This window comes from Musa acuminata, chromosome BXJ2-3, assembly GCF_036884655.1.
Source record: "Musa acuminata AAA Group cultivar baxijiao chromosome BXJ2-3, Cavendish_Baxijiao_AAA, whole genome shotgun sequence".
NCBI lineage: Eukaryota > Viridiplantae > Streptophyta > Magnoliopsida > Zingiberales > Musaceae > Musa > Musa acuminata.
This window is the reverse complement of record NC_088340.1, coordinates 35,904,608-35,926,358: the sequence shown is the minus strand read 5'-3', so window position 1 is coordinate 35,926,358 and position 21,751 is coordinate 35,904,608. Positions and strand designations below refer to the sequence as shown.

The window sequence follows — 21,751 nt, the reverse complement described above, 5'->3', positions numbered from 1 at the left end:
GCATGACCTGCTGAGGATCCTACTGAATCAAGGAAGAGGACATAATGGACCCAACTTGGAACCCTGCACCAGCTTTTAGATGATTGCAGGTCTAGAATTGCCTCCATAACGATCAAATCCACAGCTTACTCCCAGATCAAAATGTGTTACCGTGAAACCAAACAAATCTGTATCAAGCAGGAAGATGGAATACTCAGAGAGGTTTACAGCTCTCTTAATTGTTGGCCAATATTGTACCTCGATAAAGCTATGACATAAATATTCAATCACAAGTACCTTCTGGAACATTTAAATTAGCTATCATCGATGTTCTTCATTGATAACTCACTAGTTTGCAACTCGAGAAGAATTTAATTGAGCTAAAAATCAAGTTCTCTCAAACCAATTAGATGCCTCTCTCAAATGTAGAAGCTGACATAAAGAATACTATAGATAGATAGATAGATAGATAGATGGGTAGATATATTATGTCATAGAAAAATGGTGGCAGCAGGATGAAATTGTCAGACGGTTTAGATGACATGGTGAATGCAGGCAGCCAATGTTGCTATCTTGCCATATAGATCTGAAACATTTCCTTTTCTGGGTATTAGTGCAGCATTAAGGAAGGAGATGGTGCTAGTTATGCACCCACAACACCTGACATCCATGGCACGACTATGGGTGCATCGGGGTGTTTCTTCCTGTAAGATTTGGAATACTTATCTTTGAAGTTCAACCGAGGTTTTTCGGCCTGCATTCAAAGAGACAAAATAAGCAGCTTGAGATTAGGAAACAGGAAGATTTGCATGTCGGTAAAGACATAAATCTTAGCGGAAAAGGAACCAGTAACATGTCAAATTGATTAAGCGTTTAGAACCTTAATATATAGTTTCTTCCTAGCTGCACCTGTAACAAATAAGCAACAACACCTAACTACAAGATTACAGTTGTTTCCATTGAAATGGCAGCAGAGAGTCCATTAGTGAAAGAAAAAAATAGTAGGTTTTCCGAAATTAAACAAGAGACATTTGATACAAGTACAAATTATTTGGCAAAGACAAGGAAAAGTCAGAGCCAAAATTTCAATCAAATTTAGCTAGCATGGTTATCCGGCCACCAAAAACCATGGAAAATAATAGAAAACAAAAATGGCAGTAATATCTACAGGCTCTGCATAACAAGGGATTTTACAACATAACGAGTGAGAATAGTCATTTTGAATATACTGATCAAACATTCTTAAATATTAGGTCTATTCCATTTATGAATAGAAAAAAACTGTAATATCCTCAACTAGTCCAACATAGGATGTGAGCAGCAATTGGACAACATAGATGTATCCATTCCCAAAGAACAACTTATGAGTAGCACTTGAAAACAAAATAATAGAAAACAAAAATGGCAGTAATATCTACAGGCTCTGCATAACAAGGGTTTTTACAACATAACGAGTGAGAATAGTCATTTTGAATATACTGATCAAACATTCTTAAATATTAGGTCTATTCCATTTATGAATAGAAAAAAACTGTAATATCCTCAACTAGTCCAACATAGGATGTGAGCAGCAATTGGACAACATAGATGTATCCATTCCCAAAGAACAACTTATGAGTAGCACTTGAAAACAAAATTTACTTGGTTCAGGCTTTAATCTCAATAAATATGATATTAAAGGTATTAACCATCTATATGGTGTCGACCACAATGGAATTACTGCCTGACCTCACAAATTGAAAGGGAACTATCGGGCAACACAACTACTGTGGGTTTGAAGGAGAGGAATGTGTTAAAAGCCAGTTACTTGTGCATGAGATATGGGATGCCATGTGGATGGTGTATAAACCATTAACCACCAGCAAAGGGAAATAATTTTGGAGACACCATATAGTTTTGAGCATAAATGGGAAATGCGTCAACAAAGGGTTCACATTGTATGTAGCAAGATGGGAAATTCCTCGAGATCACAAGAAAAATTAGTCAGTTTTGATCAGGATGTAAAACTTTGGAGTGGAGGAAATTGACATCCTACTAGTCACATTGGAACAAGTTTTGAATGGTTTGGTACAACAGACCCAACTGACTGATTAACCAATAAATTGGATATAAAAGTTTTGAATCATATGGATAAGGACCATTTTACAAAAGTTATTAGGATAGTAGGAACTAAGATTACAATGTAAATTCTGCTTTGCTCATCCTCATTAAGCAATTGACATATGCCATTTTATAAAGTAAGCCATAAAATTTTCAGTCACCAGTTTATTGTGTCAAATTTTGACAGGATTCTTGCGTTGGTTTTCTCTCATATTTCCTATTTTGTGATTCTGATTCCTTGTCCTAACAAGAAATGCGAAAAGGTGACATGAATCTGCATTTCACTAGAGGAAGAATCTTAAATTCAGCAGCAAATTAATATGGCTAATATAGAAGGTAATCATGCTAAAATAAATAAAACAGAACCTGCTTCAGCCAGCACTCCTGATGTTTGTGTTCATATATATCTGGTGAATAGCACCCAAACTCTGATGGGCAGTAAACCCAAATATTGCACTTCTTTTCCCCTGGCTTTGGATGTTTGGCCTGATCTAAGCAAGCCTGACAACAATCAGCAGCGCTGTCTTTATGGTGGGTAAGCCCCCATCTAACAGCAGCTCCATCATAATCAGTATGAAGCTCAGCATGGCATTCAGGAGGCAGTGGTCGACCAGGAATTATCTCCTCTGCAGAAGGGTGCATTAAGAGGCTTTTAAAAATAAAACAAAGCAGCGGTAAATTGAAAGCAGCAGAAAACAAATATGAGCTCATCAAATTTGTAATATTTATTTACAGAGCAAAAGTAGATGCCTGACAGAGTTGAATCATTGAAGATAATATGGAAAGATAATAAGACTATAGACTCCAGCTGGCCAATATAGTTACCAAGTTCCTGCTCATCTTTAGGTTTATCATTGTGTTCAGTGTGAATAACATCAGCTGGAATCCAGAGCCCAATTCCTTCCAAGAGCATAAGCCAATTAGACTCCAACACTCTTTTCAACATCTCTGCAAAACCATGGTCACATTTTGAAAAAAATATAGAACAGTATATTAAAATTCATAATTATCCAACAGAGGCAACATACTTGCTTCCTGGTAAGAGATGCTTGAATCTATATTTGATTTTGAAGTTGTCACCCTTCTAACTTCTTCTAGTTTCTCAATTCGCCATAAGTCCACTGTTTCTGCTCAGAATAGGTGACATATTAAATTACAAATGCATCACAGTTGCAACAAGTAGACAAGCAGATGTAGCACATCAAAATTTCATATTCCTATGTTGTTCAGGCTACAGCAATGTCAACAGTTATCCATTCTTGTCTCGTATTCCTATTCTAATACAACTCTAGAAGAAATGTAATCCATATGCAATATCTTTGCACGCAAAATCAGCCAGCCGGCTAACACATACAATTGACTCCATGATATAATTAAAGGTCAAAATACTCAAACATACAACTGGTTAATTTGAAATATTCTATTGATAGAAAGGATATGGTTTAAGTAATGTGGATACCAAGGAAAAACATTATGTGGATTAAGTTTTAAGTTCCTTGAGAAGCTTGATGTTATGTATTTATATTAGGTTGACAGTAATAACGTGCTTGTTATACTCGGCAAAAGCATAACACTCTAATCTAGCAAATATCTGTTAAGCAGTGGTAGAAGTTAGAATAAAATTGATAGCTAGAGGTGATTCAGATACCTAGTCATTTTCACAAGACCACTATCATCCATCATTGTGATAACTGTATCCAAACCTTGGTTTTTGTGAATGCAGTACAAGTAAGAAGTCAAGCAGGATTATCGAGGCTATATCGAGTTATGTAATAATCATAGGAAGAATGTGATGGAGGAACCAGATTGGCCAATACTTCCAAGGGAGAGTACAGAGTCTCAAGCTTCACTTATCTGGCATATCACTTGGAATAAGCAAGGAGATAGCTACATTTATATGCAGTACAGCTTGGTACATTTATATTCAATAAGGCCTCCCCATACGGTCTAGTGGACTGATATTATAACCCAACAAGTAATATAAGGCTTACATGCTCTATCTTCCATTTAATTTTGATCCCAAAGGGAGGACTATAGATGGACTACCTACAAGCAATAAACTTCAAGATTTTGGGCATATCAAATAGGCTTAAAATTAGTATGGTGATTGTGATGACAAACTAATATATGGTCACAGATTGTCTTGAGCATATTCTGGAGTTGCTACATTACATTAATGTTGTTTAGACTTGGATGCTTAAGCTGCTAGAAGGTTACTCTTAAGAAATCAAGTGCATGGAGACCTAATTGGATTGATCATATAACTAAAGAGATTCTTAGACATATTGTTTATCTCAGGAAGGACTGGTTGCTTTGTGTGGAATTCAGTAATCATATAGCCCAGTTGGATTGGTGGAAAAGGAAAACCTTGTTCTAGGTCTAGAGGGCTCCTGTGATCATTCATTCCTTTGTGTATTCCTAGCTGTTTAGCAATCACACTCAGATTTCAAATGTCACACTTGATCAAATTATAAAATATATAGGATCTATCTTTGGGAAATAAATGGTGAACATGAAGGACCTCCATTTAATTGGATGGAGACAAGTTAAATTTTGCCATATGGTCAACATTTTTATCCACAATTATGATAATTGTAATCATAACCTATCAATTATGGTTGCACAAGCAACTGTGTCATTTATCAATAATTTCATATTCATTTACCAAATAAATTAGTTCTTTCCAGACTTTAAAAAAAAGTATAGATGATTGAATAGCAAAAAGTGAAAATAGTTTAAATTACAAACAAAATTTTTTTGTACTTGTATTATTCTATCCTTCTCCTTTTTATCTCTCTTTATCATTCTCTTTTTCTAAATAAAAACAGTTGACATACTTTATGCTGAAATGGCATCTGCATGGTGTGCATTGGTGTAATAAACTATGAGAGACTGTCAGCCGTTAGCGACACAGGTTGTGTTGAAGAGACTGTAAAACTTGTTTAGTTAATGGTACCTTCTTTACTGCAGAAATATGTTCACTTGCAAGGTCATCAGAAAGATTCTTAGTAGGCTAGGCAGATGCATTACCCAGGGCAAGGATCCTTGGGTTGTTGATATGCTCTTAACTAAATATTATACTTGGGTTGGTGCAAATGAATCAGTTAATTTGTTTGGTACATAGGGTTAGGATATTTTGATCATCCTAACTCATCAGCTATGCATTTAATTATTTTGAGACCAAAGCGGTAAAGAACATGAAAGAGCAAAAATTCTGTTATTGTACAGTGTTCTCATTGTTTGAGATTTTATGGAATAAATCTTCTGGAATCCAATATGGACTCTATATTTAGGTTGTGTTCTATGAAAATGAATAAAAGTTATGTGATTGCATTCCCATGGTTTCTTGGGTAGTGTACCAAGAATTGACATAACATGAATAGATATGGAGAACTAAGACCACAGTTACAAGCGCCGCAGGACAGTCCCAGTAAATATGCCAAAAAGCAAAACTGAAGTTATAGCCTATTTGGATGCTGATTAAAACCTTTACATGGACAAAGTAATGCTTGGAAAACTATGCGAAAAGCAGACTGCACAAAGCTTTATGTGTGTTCATGCAAAGAAGTATTCATATATGCTGCTAAGGGGATTCAGATCAACATCTTGTTGTAGCTTAATAAGATGATTAATATTAACTAAAGTAGATGAGATAGTTTTTGGAGTCGTCAACATCTACCAAAGACAAATCTTTGATCCTACACACAGTGCAGATATAGAACAGATGAAAGGACTTATTTGATTTGGTAAAATCCAAAGGACTTTCACAATTAGAATTTACAATGAAGGACCTAACCATATAAAGTTAGATCCCAGTCAAAATCTAAGACTGAAGTGGAATACGATGCTTCAAAATGCAAACAATCAATCGCTCAAGATTATGGTTTTTTGGTTCACTTGACCATTAAATTCTCTATTTTGATGAACAAATAACCAAATCAAGATGTTCACGAGAAAAAGATTTGACCCAATCAAATGAAAGAATCACCCACCTCGTTGTTTTGTCACATTGGTGTCAACATTGTCACCTTGCAACCTCTGCAGAATCTCATTCGCCAGCTTCTGCTTCACATTTTGCGGCAACTTCAATCCCCTCTTCTGTTCTCTGGACAACTCCTTACTCAGTTTCCTCACCTATTCTCACCCAGAAAACAGGCCAATCAAAGACCCAAACCCAAAAACTGAGACAAAGGCAATAAATTGCACCAACGCGCTTACCGCTCTAACGAGCTCCACAGACTCCGCTTCTCTTCGCACCCTAATCGATTCTTCTATCCTCTCAACCTGATCCACTAGAAAATTTCCATAAAGCAGCAGAAGTATCGATTAGCCAAATGCAAAGAAGCCCCAAAACAAATCGGCCTCTCGAACTGCCAAACGGTTTAAGCGAGAAAGGAGCCATCTTTGTACCGGAAAAAAGATTCCCGTTGAACCCATACGAGGGAAAGAGGAAGAACGAGGTGTCGAAAGATCGGAGCACGAGGAGCGCCGCGATGAGGTTGACGCAGCAAGCCACGACGGTGATCCGCTTAAAAGACCAGCAGCCAGACTTGCCGCGGCCCCTCCCCCACCCTCGCCATCCCTCCACCTTCGCCTTCACCGCCCTCATGACATCGTATCTTCGCTGCCCTCCTCGGCAGGTTCCGAGCGTTGGTCGATCAGATCCTATTCCCGCCAATGGAGAGGGATCTGGGAACAATGGGAGGTGCGGAGTAAGGATGGCGGCGGTGACGGGACCGCAGTGGGCCTTATTGTCGTCGTCGGAAGAAGCTCGCGAGCAGTTCGCGCTTTGCTTTTAGACCGTCGAACGGAGGCCCGGCTTTGGACGTGCGACCGACGGAAAATAGAGTTCCTACGCAGCGGTGAGCGTGGTGGCCGAAATGTGCTCCGGGAAATATAAATCAGCTGCTTGGAGTCGGACACGATCTACCTCCATCCCATCCATAGGAGGTCCTTCCTGGCGGGTCCCACTGTACCGTATTGAGAAACTGTGATTTGTGTTTCACTTGTGTGCAGGAAATCCTGGACCCGACCTGGCCCGATGAGGGGTTTCTTGACACCGCTTCCGATAATGAGGCGGGTAGGATGAGCTGCCCGAGACATGAATCCGTCTCCTTTATTTTGGGACAAAGAATTATACAAAATTACTTATTCATCTAAATTTCAGTTTCATATATATATATATATATATATATATATATATATATATATATATATATATTGTCATTATGGTTTATTTATCATGGTATCAGGCTATCGGCCTTGTTAGAACCATTGTAGATGGGCCCACCAAAAGTTATGTCTTGGGTTTGATATTGGACTTGGGGGTTGACTAAAACTTCTGTCTCTTCGGATTTGTAGATTGCCCCACCAGTTCAAGCTTTCACTGCCAATCAATAGCCGCGGCGTGTCTCCGAATCCCGGCACTCGTCCTCCCTTCCCTGTAGAAGATCCCCAGCATATCCATCCCTCCCCGGCCTCTCCCTCCGTCTCTCTGCTTGAGAAGGTAAGGCCGTAACAAAGGACGGAAAGAGAAGAAAGAGTGATATCGCCGCATCGATTTATGCGGCAATAACTTACAAGAGGAAGAGGATAAGCGACTCCCCCCATCGCCATGACCTCTATCTCGGCTTCCTCTCCGCCTCCCCCTCATCTCCTCCGCCGTAGCAGTGCCTGTGCCCGCCCCTCCTCCTCGTTCCGGCTTATCCCCTTCCCGCCCCTCCCCGCCCCACTCCCCCTCGCTTGCGTCGCCAGCTCCGAGGGAGGGAAGGTCAAGAGCCATGCCGCCGACAAAGATCCGACCCTACTCAGACGACCCTTGACCTCCTCCCCCTCGCCGGAAAATGGCCGGGACTCCACCTTTGACTCGCCCGCGGAGGCCCGGGGAAGAAACGGGCGGCGAAAGGACGAGGAGTGGGTGGACTGGGAGGATTTGATCTTGCAGGACACCGTGCCCCTGGTCGGATTTGTCAGGATGATCCTCCACTCTGGAAAGTAGGTGAATGGATATTCCGACTTAGATTATTTAGACTGGATTTCAGAAGCCTATCACCTGGTTGAATTAATGTTGACCTTCATTTTACTTAACCAATTCCGTCTTCGCATTAGGATTAGGATTTAGTGAATCAGCAGAATGGATGCATTTCACGCTTCATTCTTCTGCTAAAATGGTTCTCAAACAGATGCAGCAGAAAATTAGGCTTTTGTGTGTCGAGGAATGGAACTAATGAGATGTATATATCCACTGGGATATGTTCGATTTATCTATTCTGACACCGCTCTGTTCTCAACTTCTCAGTTGGTAGACCCGAAAATGTTCTAATCTAGGATTGTGGCATCACACCAAATTTGTGTTTTATTTTACTTGTTTATAGTATGACCAAGCAAAGAATGGTTTTAGGATGATTAGGCCCTGTCGTCAAGTCGCGGATCAAATTCTCTTTTGCAAGATGCATATTGAAATTTGAGAAGAAAAAGGATCAATTTGTCAACACCTGAAAATTAAGAAAGGAGATGTGGATGCTAAATCTAGTGAGGTAGGCATCAAAGTGGAAACAGATTATGGCACTATGAAAAAAGATGAATTCATTAGTTTTGATTAAAAACCTACTTATCGGAATTGGCTATACATTATGAATTTCATAACAAACTTATTTTAGACCTACATACCAGGAACTGGCTGCAACCTGAGTTCGATAACCTCCATGACAGTTTAGAATTGTTAATAATTTACTTGGAGAAATTAGTTCACAATTAACCATGAGATTGTATGTCGAAGCTATAAACATTAATTTTGACCAAAATTGGTGCCTATTATATGGATACTATGCTGATTCTGTGGATCTGGTAATTTCAGTTCTACCTAACCCACACAAAGCCTGCAAGTTGTGTATTGAGGTTGCAATTTTGACATGAGCTGGTCATATTATAGGGACAACTTTGAGTTGACATGTTTTAACAAATGGGTCTTTTTTGGATAGTTGAAAAGTTTTAGTCAAGCAAATTTATTAAGGAATATGTTTCAACACAAATTAGTACCTAATTTTGTAGTTAAAATTTGTCTTTACCTACCAAATTCAACCATTTCTGTGCCACTAGAATTTCATCAAAGAATTCAAGTCATAGCCATAGATACTTGATCATCTACCCGGTAAGATTGGATCCAAATTGTGTTCTCTTTTTTATTGTGGAAAACAATTTTATCTGTAGCGGTTTTGACCCTTTATTACTATAAAGATGGCCTTATTTTTGAACCCTGGCCTCGTAGTTACAAAAATTAAAATGTAAAGGTGCATTTCCAAGCCAACCTGCTTCTCACTCTCTCTCATGCTACTGAAAAGAGAAAATATCCAACCAAAAATAATCTCAATTAATTGCACCATTGATGCACATTGAATTCCAATTTTTGCTAGGGTTGTTTTGCTTAGAAATAAATATCAATAGTTTGTCATCCCATATTTCTCCCTCTCTTATCTCTTCGGGTTTTGCTTGCTTATCTTAATTGTGTCTCCTGAATCTTGTGAGTTTTTTCATTGGCTTTTATGCTAAAAATCTATGTATATTTTCTTCTTAAAAGTACCTTCTGATAATTGAATCAAGGCCTCATGCATGGATGAACAGTTCTGCCACTAGAAATTAGGATTAGAGACTATGGGAATTCATCTTTTATTCATGAGTGTGAATGAAAAATCGGTTTCTGGCAATGGAACTAAAATATATTATAGTGTAAATAGACATTAAGTGGTGTTATCCCATGCTTAAAAGAGGGATTATAACAGAAGCATTTGATATTGTAGTGCTCCCAAAGATGTCATCCCGAGTTTTGACACTAGTTAACTGATCAGTCTCCACAAATGATGGATCATTAAGATCATCTCTGTGCATCCGTTAAATTACTGTATATTTATATCTAGAAGCTGCAAAATTAATGAACTTGGACCTCAGAAAGCATTTCTTTACCTAACTAGCAGAGGAATACTGTATTCTCAGAGATAATAATTTGATGAACTACAAAATTGTAGTATTAATTGAACATTTAGTACAAAAAATATTTAATGTCACATGAAATTTTGTGATCTTAAATGTCCATATTATAATATGAACTATTATAGTGCAATCAAGAGATGGTATTACAGTTGCAGACAAAACTTGTTTAGTTTGAAGTTCTTGATTTACAAATTTTCTTTGCAGATATGAGAGTGGTGACAGACTCAGTCCAGAACATGAGAAGGCGATTCTAGAAAGGTTGCTTCCGTACCATCCAGAGTTTGAAAAGAAGATAGGATGCGGAATTGATTATATCACGGTACGTACCAATGGTTGTCATCTTTCAGTTAAGTCTCATTCATGTATTGTGATATTAATTTTGGTTAGTACATAATTTGTATAAAGGTTGATGCATTTGCTATATTGTCTTCATAATTGTTTCTCCGTTAATGATATGAGGACCTATATTTCATCAAGATATTTGATGCTTTATGTTATCTACTTCAAGGATTTCCTTACCACATACTGCTGCTGAGCTGACAGGACAAACTGGTACTGCTGCCTGTCGTTATGCTCTGGAACGTCCTTGTTCTGACACAACCATGATAGGAGGAGGGGAGAAAAAGAAAAAGAGAGGAGGGAAGGAAAACCATAGGAAAGAAAGAGAAGAAACACATGTTCATCAACACATACAATATACCCATCTGTTTACATCCGATGGTATTCCTTGTCATTGGCAGTGGAGCCTTGGTCACCGGTAATGGAAGCACTCAATAACCAGTTGGGTTTCTGTTCATCTGCCTTCACTTGAGCCAAAGCTTAAATCTAGCATTGGAACAATAGGGCCCAACCAGCGTTCCTTTGTCAATCTTGATTGGTACACGATGAACCGGAAACTTGCTTTCTCCTGTAAGGTAAACCAGTCTTTAATCCATGACTAGTACATACTAGGTGGTATATATAAAATGTAGTAAAACAGGACTCGAATGGCACTTGTACTTTTTGAACTTAAAATGGAACCCTTAACTGCTGATGCATTATGTGTGCAATTCTGTTTATCCCACAATGTTCTAGGAAATTAAATACTTTATGTATTTCATTGATGGGCTATCTTCAGTTTTATCTTGCATGGATCTTAATTATTATTTTTACAATGATGTGCCATAGCACAGAGTGTATCCATTTGATAAATGAAAAACACATTCTCTTGAACCTAGGTTGGTGAGAACCAGTCAGCATTTGTTTAAAGTTCCTATGTTATTACAGACATGGTTTGACCAAAGCTGAAACAATTAATTTCTAATTTTATCTTTGTTCAAGCCTTAGCAATACCAGTTCAAACTGCTTTGCCAAAATTTATACCAAAAGTCATGCTATAGAAAAGGGATAAATAAGAAAGAAATCAATAAAATTTAACTGGTGAGCAATTTGAAGTATTTAGTGTTTTTGGAGATTCCTTTATGCATGCTTGAGAGTTGCTACTGAAACAATCAATTTGCGATAATTGTTTGAAATGTTTAAAGATAAAAAATTTCATGTTATGCTTCAACATTACTTGTATAATCCTTCTCAAGACTTTTTAGAGAAATTCTTGTGAAAATTCAAAGAACCAAAGAAATGACAAACTTATAGGATAGAGCACGCCATGCATATAACGACTCCAAGTTTAGGCAGAACTTTAGAAATTATCCTCTATTTTTTAATTTGACATATAAAATAATGTGGAGTCTATGCTGAAATTGGGAAATTGTCCAATTTCAACTCATTCCCCATTAAACACTTAAAGCCTCTCTTTACTGTTTCAATAACTGGGTTTGCCCTGAGATGTTTGAAATAATATATGGAGAAAAGAGTTGCTGGAATGTAGAATTTGTAATTGGTTTTCCTGTTACCAACTAACTCTTTTTTTTTGTATCTATGATACAAGCTGTAATGTTCCAACTATTTGTGATCATCTACATGGAACTTTTTCCTGCCATTGAGCTTGTCTTCTTTGTATCTAATTATTGGATAATGTGGGAAAGGAAACCTTTGATGATTTGTTTAGAAAAAGAACATGTATATGAAGATATATTTAAATCCCATATTTATAGATCTAAAAATTAGCCCAAAAAGTAGCAACTACAAAGAGAATAAATCCACATACCTGATATATATATAATAGAATTAAAAGGCAATTCTCCTCCCTTTTCCCACATAAGAGAGTTAGAAACTAAACTTCACAACTGAACACCTACCATCTTTCATGCAAAAATCCAAAGATACAAAAACAAAACCCTAAATCATCTCATCGGAGCCCTGGAAATACCTTCACTGTGGCCACCGACAGCACAACCGCCGCCACCATTTGAATTTGAATGATTTAGCAAGATAATTTCATTCTATCTTTTTGCAAAATTTCACACAGAGATAGTTATAATTGAGATCCAGACGTTGATATGTAGTTCATGATGCACTGAAAGCTTCAACTTGTGCTAACGATGATATACTTTCTCTCATTGCTGCTCTACTTCTTAAATGCCATTATAGAGTGAAATGAGAATATATAAAATTGTTGAAAGTTCAGCCATGTTGTTTGGATTGAAAATTTGGATAGTTAAGATGCTACATATTTAAAAAAAATTAGTGTCGTTAAGATGAGGATGATGAGATGGATCTGTGAGGTTCCTGTAAAGTCAAAATTAGCACGTTTACATTTATGAACAATTAGGGGAATCGAAGTTGAGCATGAATTTAGGTGAAATTACTCGGATGTAATGGATAATGAGCATGAAGTTGTGGTAAAGGAAGAAATAAGAAAACTTTATCTTAAATGTCCTTTATTTATTGTCATGTAAAATTGCCTGTGATATACTAATTGTTACTTCTAAACTGCATCTTGTTACCATGCAGTGACATTGTGGTGAAACATCAGGATGTAAGTTTCGAAACTTGTTAAGATATGTTCATAGAGAATCATTTTTTCACACACGTCAAGTCATGAATCTCAATATATTTTATGAATATATGGAGACCCACAAGTGATGCTTTTACTAAGTGTGTTCAAGCATTACATCTTAATCCTATATAAACTGAAAAATACAGATAGGTTCTGCATAGAGTTCATGAGATCAATCTAAATTGTACATCATCAATATAATGTTCGAAAAGCATAGAATGACTAGCTCTCACATAACCGTCAATAATGCATATAGAGCTTCAAGTGCACCAAAATATCTAAATTTTGGTCCTTTTACTATTTCTAAGATAATATAAGTAAGGTCTCAAATCTGAACCGTACTGATCGGTGCAGAAGCGGTTCACCTAGTACCAGTTTGGAAACATATAGCTAGATTTTGGTATAATACCATGCATTTCCATTTTTATTATTTTATTTAATGATATTGAAAAGTTTAAGTCAGTATATTGCCCAATACACTGTTAATTGTACTGGTCCAGCAGGTCACTGATATCAGTATTGGACCTAGATATAAATCCATGAACCTAATAATCATAATTATCGTCCACACATTCTTATCTTGGCACCATAGTGTAGCTTAAAGTTGAAAACACTGAGACATTTAACAAAAATTTCTGATTAGCTGCCTTGCAATTTCAAAGTTGGGAAACACCATGAAATATTCAACAATGTTTTACAGTTAGCTTTCCTTGTAAGCAAGCAGCAAATTCTAGGCTGGGAAAATATAGAGAGGAGTTGGTGGCAGGTGGGAGGTTTCACATTTTAGATTGTTAAGCTTTTGCATCATAGGAGAAAAATACAAATATATTTCAGATTGCATGAGAGTAGATCTAGAATAAGAAACTTGGCAAGCTTTGGTGTCCAGTAATTTTAGAAGTGTTCAAATTACCTACAGAACCAATTGAATGGGACACTTATGCTCCTTTAAAATATAAGACATTCATCTGAACTTGATGATCTAAAAATGTTTGGAGATGTCAATGGCTTGTAAACTGCATATTCTTGTTTTCTATTTGTGATGGGGTACATTATTTTCTGTGTCATTTAGATCTTAAGTATTTACTCATGTTGTGAGCTGAACGCAGTTGAGAATCGCTGTACACTTTATAAACTGACTTTTTTTATCTTAAGTAGTAGTAATCACTAACTATACACCTGGATCTTGTGTTCTGAGATCAGTGTTTGTTGATTAAGCTCTTTATTTCTTTTGATAGATAGGGTTTCATCCAGATTTTGAAAACTCTCGCTGTTTGTTCATCGTACGGAAGGATGGGGAGTCGGAAGATTTCTCATATTGGAAGTGCATAAAAGGTTTTATAATGAAGAATTATCCGCTGTACGCAGATACCTTCATCCTGAGGCATTTCCGAAAGCGCAAATATAATGAATAAAGTAAAGGAAGCTTTTCCTCTGCATGGCAATCGTAGTATGCCTGATGTATTTCAAAGTTCTTTACTGTAGTGATTCGTGTATCTAATTGTCTTCACCGGCAAATATTTTAATTTTTTTCTTTTATTCTGGTTGAAATATTGCCCATTTAGTAAGTCGATAATTTGTGGCATGATAATCCTTAAACTAGCATCACAAGTCTGAGTAATGGCATCTGCATGTGTGTGTACGCACACGTGCGCTGCATGTGTGTGTATGCGCACGTGTGGTGGGCGTGCGTGCATGTGTTCGTGTGCGTGCAGATTTGTGGGTATGGGTGATAGGGTTGCCATCGGTCGGGATGGCTCCAAAACTCTCCATCTTTGTATGCTATGACAATGGCCCCAAAACACGCACGCTCGTGCATGTGTGCGTGCGGGTGTATGTGTGTGTGTGCTCGCCCGTGCACGCGTGCGTATGTTCTACATAAGATAGGGATTAGAGAGAAATGGTTAATACGATTGGCTCCAAACTCTCCTTTCTTCCAATTCATGGCGACTGCAGCGGGGAAGCTCGACGACACATTAAGCATACAGTATATCATTAGAGTAGCAGAATCGAGTTGAATGGTTGTGAGGAGGTAAACAACTGTTGACTGAATCAGTGGTACGAGTCTATCGGTCAAGAAATGCATATAAGACACAAAAGAAAAGAAAATATAACAGGCAAATTAAATTATTCAACCCCAAAATTCCAGCAAACATCATTTGGCAGCATAATTCGTTTGCAAGATCTGAGTTACTGCAATTAAAAGGATGGAATATCACCCACCATAAATAGATCACTCATTTGCCAAAACTAAGGAACTTGATGTGATCTAATGGAGAAGCATTAACAAGAAATTGGTACTGCTATAAGAATTTTCTTCCATGTGAATGATCTATTATTTTCATAGGTTGAAGAAAGGTTTGCAATATCACTCTCTACAATTTGATATGAATAATAATTTATCGATCCAGGTATATGGATGTTAAACCCAATGGTGTGTCCCTAGTATTCGACGATACAAGATGTATACCGACGAAACCATTGTATACCGACGAAACCATTATACTTTCGGCACATGAATTTGCAAAACTAGTTTTGATGAACCAAAATCTGCTTCATCATACTATGAAGCAATATATAGGTACAATGTCTTAAGATTGCATAACACCTCAAGTTGCTGTGAGAAAAAGAAAGATTAAACCAATTGTAGAAATCTCAAGTTCAATTGAGCTCATGGATGCCATTTTTACCATTTAGGCACCATAATTTCATATTGTTAGAATTAACAAATCAATGATGTCAATATTCTGCAAAAAAAAAAAGTCCATGAACCAAAATAGAGAACATCCATTGAAGTCTTTTCAATTTCTTAAAAAGAATTGCACAACAGAGTACATCATCAAAGATAACCTAGATGAGTTTCTTCTTCCGAAAATAACTCTTCAGGTGCCACGACTGCAAGATGGAGACTATTATGGAGACACCAAGGGACAGAATACTAAACAATGCAACCCTTGCATTGGTCCTCTCGCTCACTTCCCTCATCAGTGCTTCCCTGAAAGCAGAAGAACATAATTGAAAATTAACCTGGGATCAGATTGAAGGTTATCACACGGCTGCATGGAATGTTTTAACAACAAACCACCTCCTTTTGAACTACCTGGACTTGAGATAAAGCAGGTTCACATGAATTGCTTGCACTTCTGCTTCTAGTTTTGTCAGCTCCAGCTCTACGCCCTAAAGTTAGAGAACTCATATCATAATTGTCACAAGAGGAATGCATCTCAAATTGGAACTGGACATCCAACGTTAGGAAGGATGAGACTGTTTTAAGTTGTCAATGCTCACCTCAATCTTATCCTTTTTGGCAACCGAATCCCAGTCCTTTGCTGCAATTCCTATCTTCCAGTCAAGGCTAACACTTAAACCTACATCACTGTTGCTGCTATCTATCCAGAAACATGCCACGTAGCTGCCAGCCTCAGTAGTTGTGAACGCAAATTGACCTGCTGAAACATGCTCTTGGTTGTGAAGTGTGTTCCCATATGGAGATGTAACCTGCAAAAGAGCAGTTCAACCTAAGAAACATAAGGAACAAATACATAACATACAATCAATATAGCAATAATCAATCCTAGAAATTCCATATATGCCTCCCTTAATCTCAAACATCCTGTTTATGTAATTTAGGTACATCAATGGGGGTTGATGAGTTCAGACCTGCAAAAGAGGTGGGATCTAGTGATGTTATTGGTCCTAGTAAAAAGAATATTAAGACATCATTTTTCATGAGTTTGAATACCACTTAACTTCTTGTGACCGAAGATAGGAGCTTAATCATTTATTCATTTCTTTTATGTCACCTTCTTTGCTATATCACGATATAAGTGGGAGTCACAGCTAAACTGAGCCCCAACTCATGTCACCTTCTTCTGGTCAAATCAAGCTTTAACCACATTAAACTCTGAGGTGCAGGTGTCTCACTGGTCGCTGATAAGATGAAGATACATTTGATACTTGACAAGCCATTGGAATGCTCAGAAAATGAGAAAATTAACTGATAGCCTGAGGTCACACAACAAGATTCCAGAAGGCTAAAATTTTCAGTTTGTTGTAGATTCTTTCATGGGATTGTATGGGGTTCATCGGGTTTCCTAGACTTATAAGAAAAGCAGGGGAAGATAGAAAAGTCAATAAAGGAGATAATAAGGTCATCAGTTGATGATCAAATGAAGAAAGGAACATTATCATGATCCATTAATGGCTCGATGTCATCTCTGGATACATTCTTTGGTGGCACAAGATGATCAATGCTCTTGCTTGTTGATTTCCTCAGAAATTGTGCCATGGCGGTAGGATTGTGGTGATTTTGATCTTGCCTCCCCATCACTGAATGATTCTTTCTACACAGATATTGGCGCTTTTCATGTATATTCAAGTTTAGGCGTGCTCATTGATAATTAAGCCCTAAACAGGGACACCTCTGCCATCTGTATGAAAGGAGGAATGCACTGGCAAACATGGGTTGAATGCTTTTCTTGCTCTTTTGATCTAATTCAAACCATCATTCAGCACTTTTACCATCTGCAACTGCTCGGAAAGGATTGCTGCTACAATAATCTTTCTCCTTATACCCAAGCATCAATACATAGCATAAGAACAACATTTCCTTCTACTGGAAACTTGCCAAACTTTACCCCCCTCAATCATAAGCAGATATGCAATTCCACCCATCCATTCCATAATTACCAATGGCTTGCAGCTTTAACAGATCAACAAAATAATAAAAGAGGGCATAAAATCTTGACGCGAACATGAGATCGAAGGATTAAACTTCATCGGTCGATCATGTTTCCGATCAAGAACCAAAAGTAAGGGCCGGTCACAGAGATTAAGAAAAGATCTAAAATTGAAGGGTCTGGGGGCGAGCGTAGGCGCACCTTTGCGGCGATGGTTTGGCGGGCGATGTCGTCGCCGTCGGAGGCGACGGCGTAGTTAGCGAGCACCACCACGTTGGGTTGTATCTCCTCCGACACGCACTTGGTGCCCGAGGCGGGCAGGTTCAGCCACACAGCGGCTGCCCCCGGCGCCAACAGCAGAGGCCACAGGAGAAGCGGCACCACGGCGAGCCGCAGGATCACCACCCCGCCCCCACTCATCTCGACGATTCCCCACTTCGGGACCTCTCCAAGTCTTCACAAGTCGCACCCTTGTCTTTCTACTGCCTTCGAACCCAAAAAATGGGCTATAAACAGACTGTTAATTGTTAATAGGTCTCTCTCTCTCTCTCTCTCTCTCTCTCTCTATATATATATATATATATATATATATATATATATATATAGTGTATGTATGCTGATTGTATGATGCATGCACATGATTACTAATTATATGACAATTCCATTTATATTCTTAATAAGATGGTAATTTTGATTAGTTGACTATTATGAAATTAATTTTTCACGACCAACATTAATATTCTTTTACATAATAATGCACATGCATATTCTCTCTGTATAAATTTTTTTTAGATTTCTAACAAATAAAAACAACACGCTGACGTGAATTATGATCATCGATTCAACACGATTGAATTAACTCAAGAAATTCGTTTGAAGTGAAGTGTGATCGAAAAGCAAAACCTAACAAGGGATGAAACTCGTCTAATAATGATCCAAACTCAAAAAAAATTTATGAATATGTTCAAGAAGACCTTCGATACTTAAGTTAATAAATCAAACAAAAAATATTTGAGACATTTGAATAAGTTTCGAGAGTTTAAAATTATAATGTACTCAAAAAAATCATTTTCATAGCATTCATGGTGATATAACCATCATGAATTAAAGAAGTTAAATAATGTATGAAAAAATATTCTCTTTAGAAATTATGGTGATATAACACACATAATTGGCACATCATTATTTTTGAACTGGTTGGGTTACACATGTTGAGTCATAAACAACAATATATAATCTCATCTTAGGCACTTGAAGATTGTTGTATGCAGTAAAAATGATCAAAGATACATTCATATCTGATGGGTGTATCAAACATAGGGGATGCCTAATTTGGTTAAGACATTTTCTCTGGTTAAGATATATTGAACATTTGAAATACTAATGCATTGGACACATACATATATGGCATCATTTCTCGCTTAGCTAAGAAGAAATATCATATGTTTTAATTCTTATGTCCTTGGCAGATACATCATATGTGGTGATATCTTTTCTATTAGGATGCATCAAATATACAGTGAATATTTAGGTGCATAGATCTTGCTTATTGTTTGTCTTCGATGGACATATTTCTCATGTAGGAGGAAGATATTTTGTCCGAATAAGACATATTAAACATTTTGATATTTATGTTTTGAATGGATGCATCATGCATGCATAGGAGTAATCTTATACAATTAGAACACATAAAATATTTTGATATTTATATCTTCGATGGATACATCATATCATATGTAGTATGTTATGTTTCAGACCCATCAAAATATTTATAGACGACGAGATTAATTACCGCACTGCTAATCACTGTCCAAGAATCAAACCATTTGCTAAAGAAATTTGAGAGACTTCATATCTCAAGAATTTGGTGGAGCCCCCACCTCACTAACTTTGTAGATTAAGTCCATCTCTATCTAATGCTGAATGAATCAACCATGAGGTATTCTTTGGCATCACGTAACTCTCGAGTGATATATATGACCCACCCCATCTTCTCCAAACAAGTCACATTGGATTGGCCATCCGGTGACATGAGACATGGCAAAAGATGACCAGACATGATGAACACATAGCAAAGATATAGGGATCTTATCTATTCAAGTGAACTTTACAGATACATTTGACCTATCATATTTTAATGACATTGTGAATAATCAGTGACAGACAATACAATACAAACAAACAAACACATTATTTCCTGTAAACAAAGAGTTCAAAGATACAATGTAAAGAAACTTTTCACAGCAGACACGATCACTAGTTTTATGTTGCAGAAGCAGAAGAAGAAGGAGAAGAAGAAGAAGAAGATAAGATGGAAATGGGACGATGATATGCAAGCTTGGAAGTTAGACCAGTAATTATCTTTGCAAGACTAATCAACCTTCCTATAAGCACTACAAACCTCTGACCGAAGCATCCAAGTCAATCGAAGAGTTTAGGTGGGGAAGCACCACTTCAATGTTAAGCTGCACCTGATGAGATACAGATCTAAGTAAAGATCAAAATTGTCACGAATCATATTGTTTAAGATACGCGTTTGGTCTTTCATTGATATCATCATTATCTTTGGTCAATTGTCACTCGACACGTAAAGTGCAATATTTCTTCGATATTTTTTTTATTATTATTTCAAATAGGATCTGAAGTTTGAAATCTTTTTCACCTATCTCAGTGATTCAAATGTCACAATAATCGTACCGAGTATGTAACCTATCTTGAGGGAATTGTTTAAAGAGATGTCAAACCTACTCATAGTAACACTAACAATCACCCTATTTGTTCTCTCACTTTCGATATGAATACTTGATGATATGATGCCCTATAAAAATATGAGAGTCTAAGTACATAGGCATAAAAAAGTTATAATGGATAGCAGTATCTCAATGCAAGCATATTACTTGTCGATTGCACACACTTTAACACATAGCATAGCATAGCATGTAATCTCCTCATGTCCATTTGATGTCATATTAAACTAAGTTTAGCACATAGTGATGAAGCTGAGTCAGAATTGCACCATGCACGATCGAGTTAATATTTCAAATAAAGCATGCAATTGCAACACCTGTTTGTAGTGCCAAATTGATTTTGTACCTTTCTTCGAATAGATGCATGCTTATCATTTTCAAAAGCACTTCCATTGAAATCATCCAACTTCCATATCTGAGTTGATCTTATGGGTTTAATTGACCAAAAGTGAGCAGCCTTATCATAACCAGTCCCCATTACGAGGACCTTTGTAAACAATGGTTTATCCATGTGCATTATCCTTTTTGTAAATTGATCTAGTTGATACGATTAATCCAATATATATATATATAGAAGAATCGGAGTTGTAGGAGGAGGATTAGGTTAGTGATATGGTCAATTTCGATCACCACCCCCACCACCTCTAATGTGAGGAAGATGATACAATACAACTTGTTTTATGATTGTGTTTTGAAGACGAAAAGAAGTTTATACGATATGAGAAAAAACTTGTCTCGAGAATAGAAAATACTCATATTAGATGATGATCAAAGTCAATTTTATTTTTATTTTTTGAAACAAAAGAGATTCGAAGAAATTCTAACATTTCAATCAGCTTAAAATGAAAATATATAGTGCTTTAATGAAAAAATATTTTCTTTACATATCATCCAAAAATAATTATCATATCGATCCGATCCATTGCACCTTCTACCAAAAAATTAAACTCTTAGGAAATTGGTAAATATGATAATTTGGTGAAAATAATGACAAATTTTATATTATATACTGTTGTAAAAGGTGAGGGAACGCAGACGAGAGGAGAGGAGCTCAGTGGGAAAAGACGTGGCCTCACATATTGGAACGTCCAACACTTTCACCTCTCCTTCCTCGGCCCTCTCCTCCTATAAAGCTATAAAGCTTTGCCCTCCATGGTTAAGCCTTCTTAACATTTCAACTCTTGAGAGCTCTCCTCCTCCTTTGTCAAGACCTAGCAAACCACGAGAAGGGATGCAAGAGAAGGAGGAGAAGAAGAGAAGGAAGGTGAAGAAGGGATGGCTGACTGTGACAGTAGGGACGGAAGTCGAAGCGGGTGGATTCCGGC

General features: G+C 37.2%; 3 protein-coding genes across 7 annotated transcripts; 1 reads left to right on the top strand and 2 right to left on the bottom strand.

Moving 5' to 3' along the window:
- Positions 1–229: 229 nt before the first annotated feature.
- On the bottom strand, positions 230–7,099 carry LOC103979296 (uncharacterized). Of its 3 annotated transcripts, none has more exons than XM_009395388.3 (7): positions 6,490–7,099; positions 6,298–6,371; positions 6,072–6,213; positions 3,108–3,200; positions 2,905–3,027; positions 2,446–2,705; positions 230–733 (listed from the first exon to the last, which is right to left on the bottom strand). In XM_009395388.3, the coding sequence occupies exons 1-7, from the start codon at positions 6,686–6,688 to the stop codon at positions 623–625; spliced, it is 1,002 nt and encodes a 333-aa protein (XP_009393663.2). In that variant the 5' UTR covers positions 6,689–7,099; the 3' UTR covers positions 230–622. The 3 variants fall into 3 exon arrangements, with proteins under 3 accessions (XP_009393663.2, XP_009393662.2, XP_018678730.2); XM_009395387.3 differs by having other exon boundaries at positions 3,108–3,206; positions 6,490–7,089; XM_018823185.2 differs by having other exon boundaries at positions 3,108–3,206; positions 6,298–6,363; positions 6,490–6,666.
- A 453-nt stretch (positions 7,100–7,552) lies between these two features.
- On the top strand, positions 7,553–14,591 carry LOC135607943 (protein DCL, chloroplastic-like). Of its 3 annotated transcripts, none has more exons than XM_065100226.1 (3): positions 7,553–8,073; positions 10,270–10,384; positions 14,243–14,381. In XM_065100226.1, the coding sequence occupies exons 1-3, from the start codon at positions 7,694–7,696 to the stop codon at positions 14,330–14,332; spliced, it is 585 nt and encodes a 194-aa protein (XP_064956298.1). In that variant the 5' UTR covers positions 7,553–7,693; the 3' UTR covers positions 14,333–14,381. The 3 variants fall into 3 exon arrangements, with proteins under 3 accessions (XP_064956298.1, XP_064956299.1, XP_064956297.1); XM_065100227.1 differs by lacking the exon at positions 14,243–14,381 and adding an exon at positions 10,609–11,098 and having other exon boundaries at positions 7,554–8,073; XM_065100225.1 differs by having other exon boundaries at positions 7,555–8,073; positions 14,239–14,591.
- A 1,176-nt stretch (positions 14,592–15,767) lies between these two features.
- On the bottom strand, positions 15,768–18,195 carry LOC103979298 (transmembrane emp24 domain-containing protein p24delta3). Its single transcript, XM_009395391.3, has 4 exons — positions 17,881–18,195; positions 16,289–16,498; positions 16,101–16,177; positions 15,768–15,995 (listed from the first exon to the last, which is right to left on the bottom strand). The coding sequence occupies exons 1-4, from the start codon at positions 18,097–18,099 to the stop codon at positions 15,851–15,853; spliced, it is 651 nt and encodes a 216-aa protein (XP_009393666.2). The 5' UTR covers positions 18,100–18,195; the 3' UTR covers positions 15,768–15,850.
- Between the last annotated feature and the right edge of the window lie 3,556 nt (positions 18,196–21,751).

Bases quoted from the DNA above. Each gene is read 5' to 3' on its own strand.
- LOC103979296 (XM_009395387.3), bottom strand. From the start codon at position 6,688: ATGAGGGCGGTGAAGGCGAAGGTGGAGGGATGGCGAGGGTGGGGGAGG. The intron at 6,214-6,297 runs GTAAGCGCGTTG...GGGTGAGAATAG, and splicing joins CTGTGGAGCTCGTTAGAGCG to GTGAGGAAACTGAGTAAGGA. The intron at 2,706-2,904 runs GTAACTATATTG...ACCCTTCTGCAG, and splicing joins TAAAGATGAGCAGGAACTTG to AGGAGATAATTCCTGGTCGA.
- LOC103979298 (XM_009395391.3), bottom strand. From the start codon at position 18,099: ATGAGTGGGGGCGGGGTGGTGATCCTGCGGCTCGCCGTGGTGCCGCTT. The intron at 16,499-17,880 runs GTGCGCCTACGC...GCTCTTTTGCAG, and splicing joins GCCAAACCATCGCCGCAAAG to GTTACATCTCCATATGGGAA. The intron at 15,996-16,100 runs GTAGTTCAAAAG...TTCTGCTTTCAG, and splicing joins CTGCTTTATCTCAAGTCCAG to GGAAGCACTGATGAGGGAAG.
- LOC135607943 (XM_065100225.1), top strand. From the start codon at position 7,694: ATGACCTCTATCTCGGCTTCCTCTCCGCCTCCCCCTCATCTCCTCCGC. The intron at 8,074-10,269 runs GTAGGTGAATGG...TTTTCTTTGCAG, and splicing joins ATGATCCTCCACTCTGGAAA to ATATGAGAGTGGTGACAGAC. The intron at 10,385-14,238 runs GTACGTACCAAT...TTCTTTTGATAG, and splicing joins GCGGAATTGATTATATCACG to ATAGGGTTTCATCCAGATTT.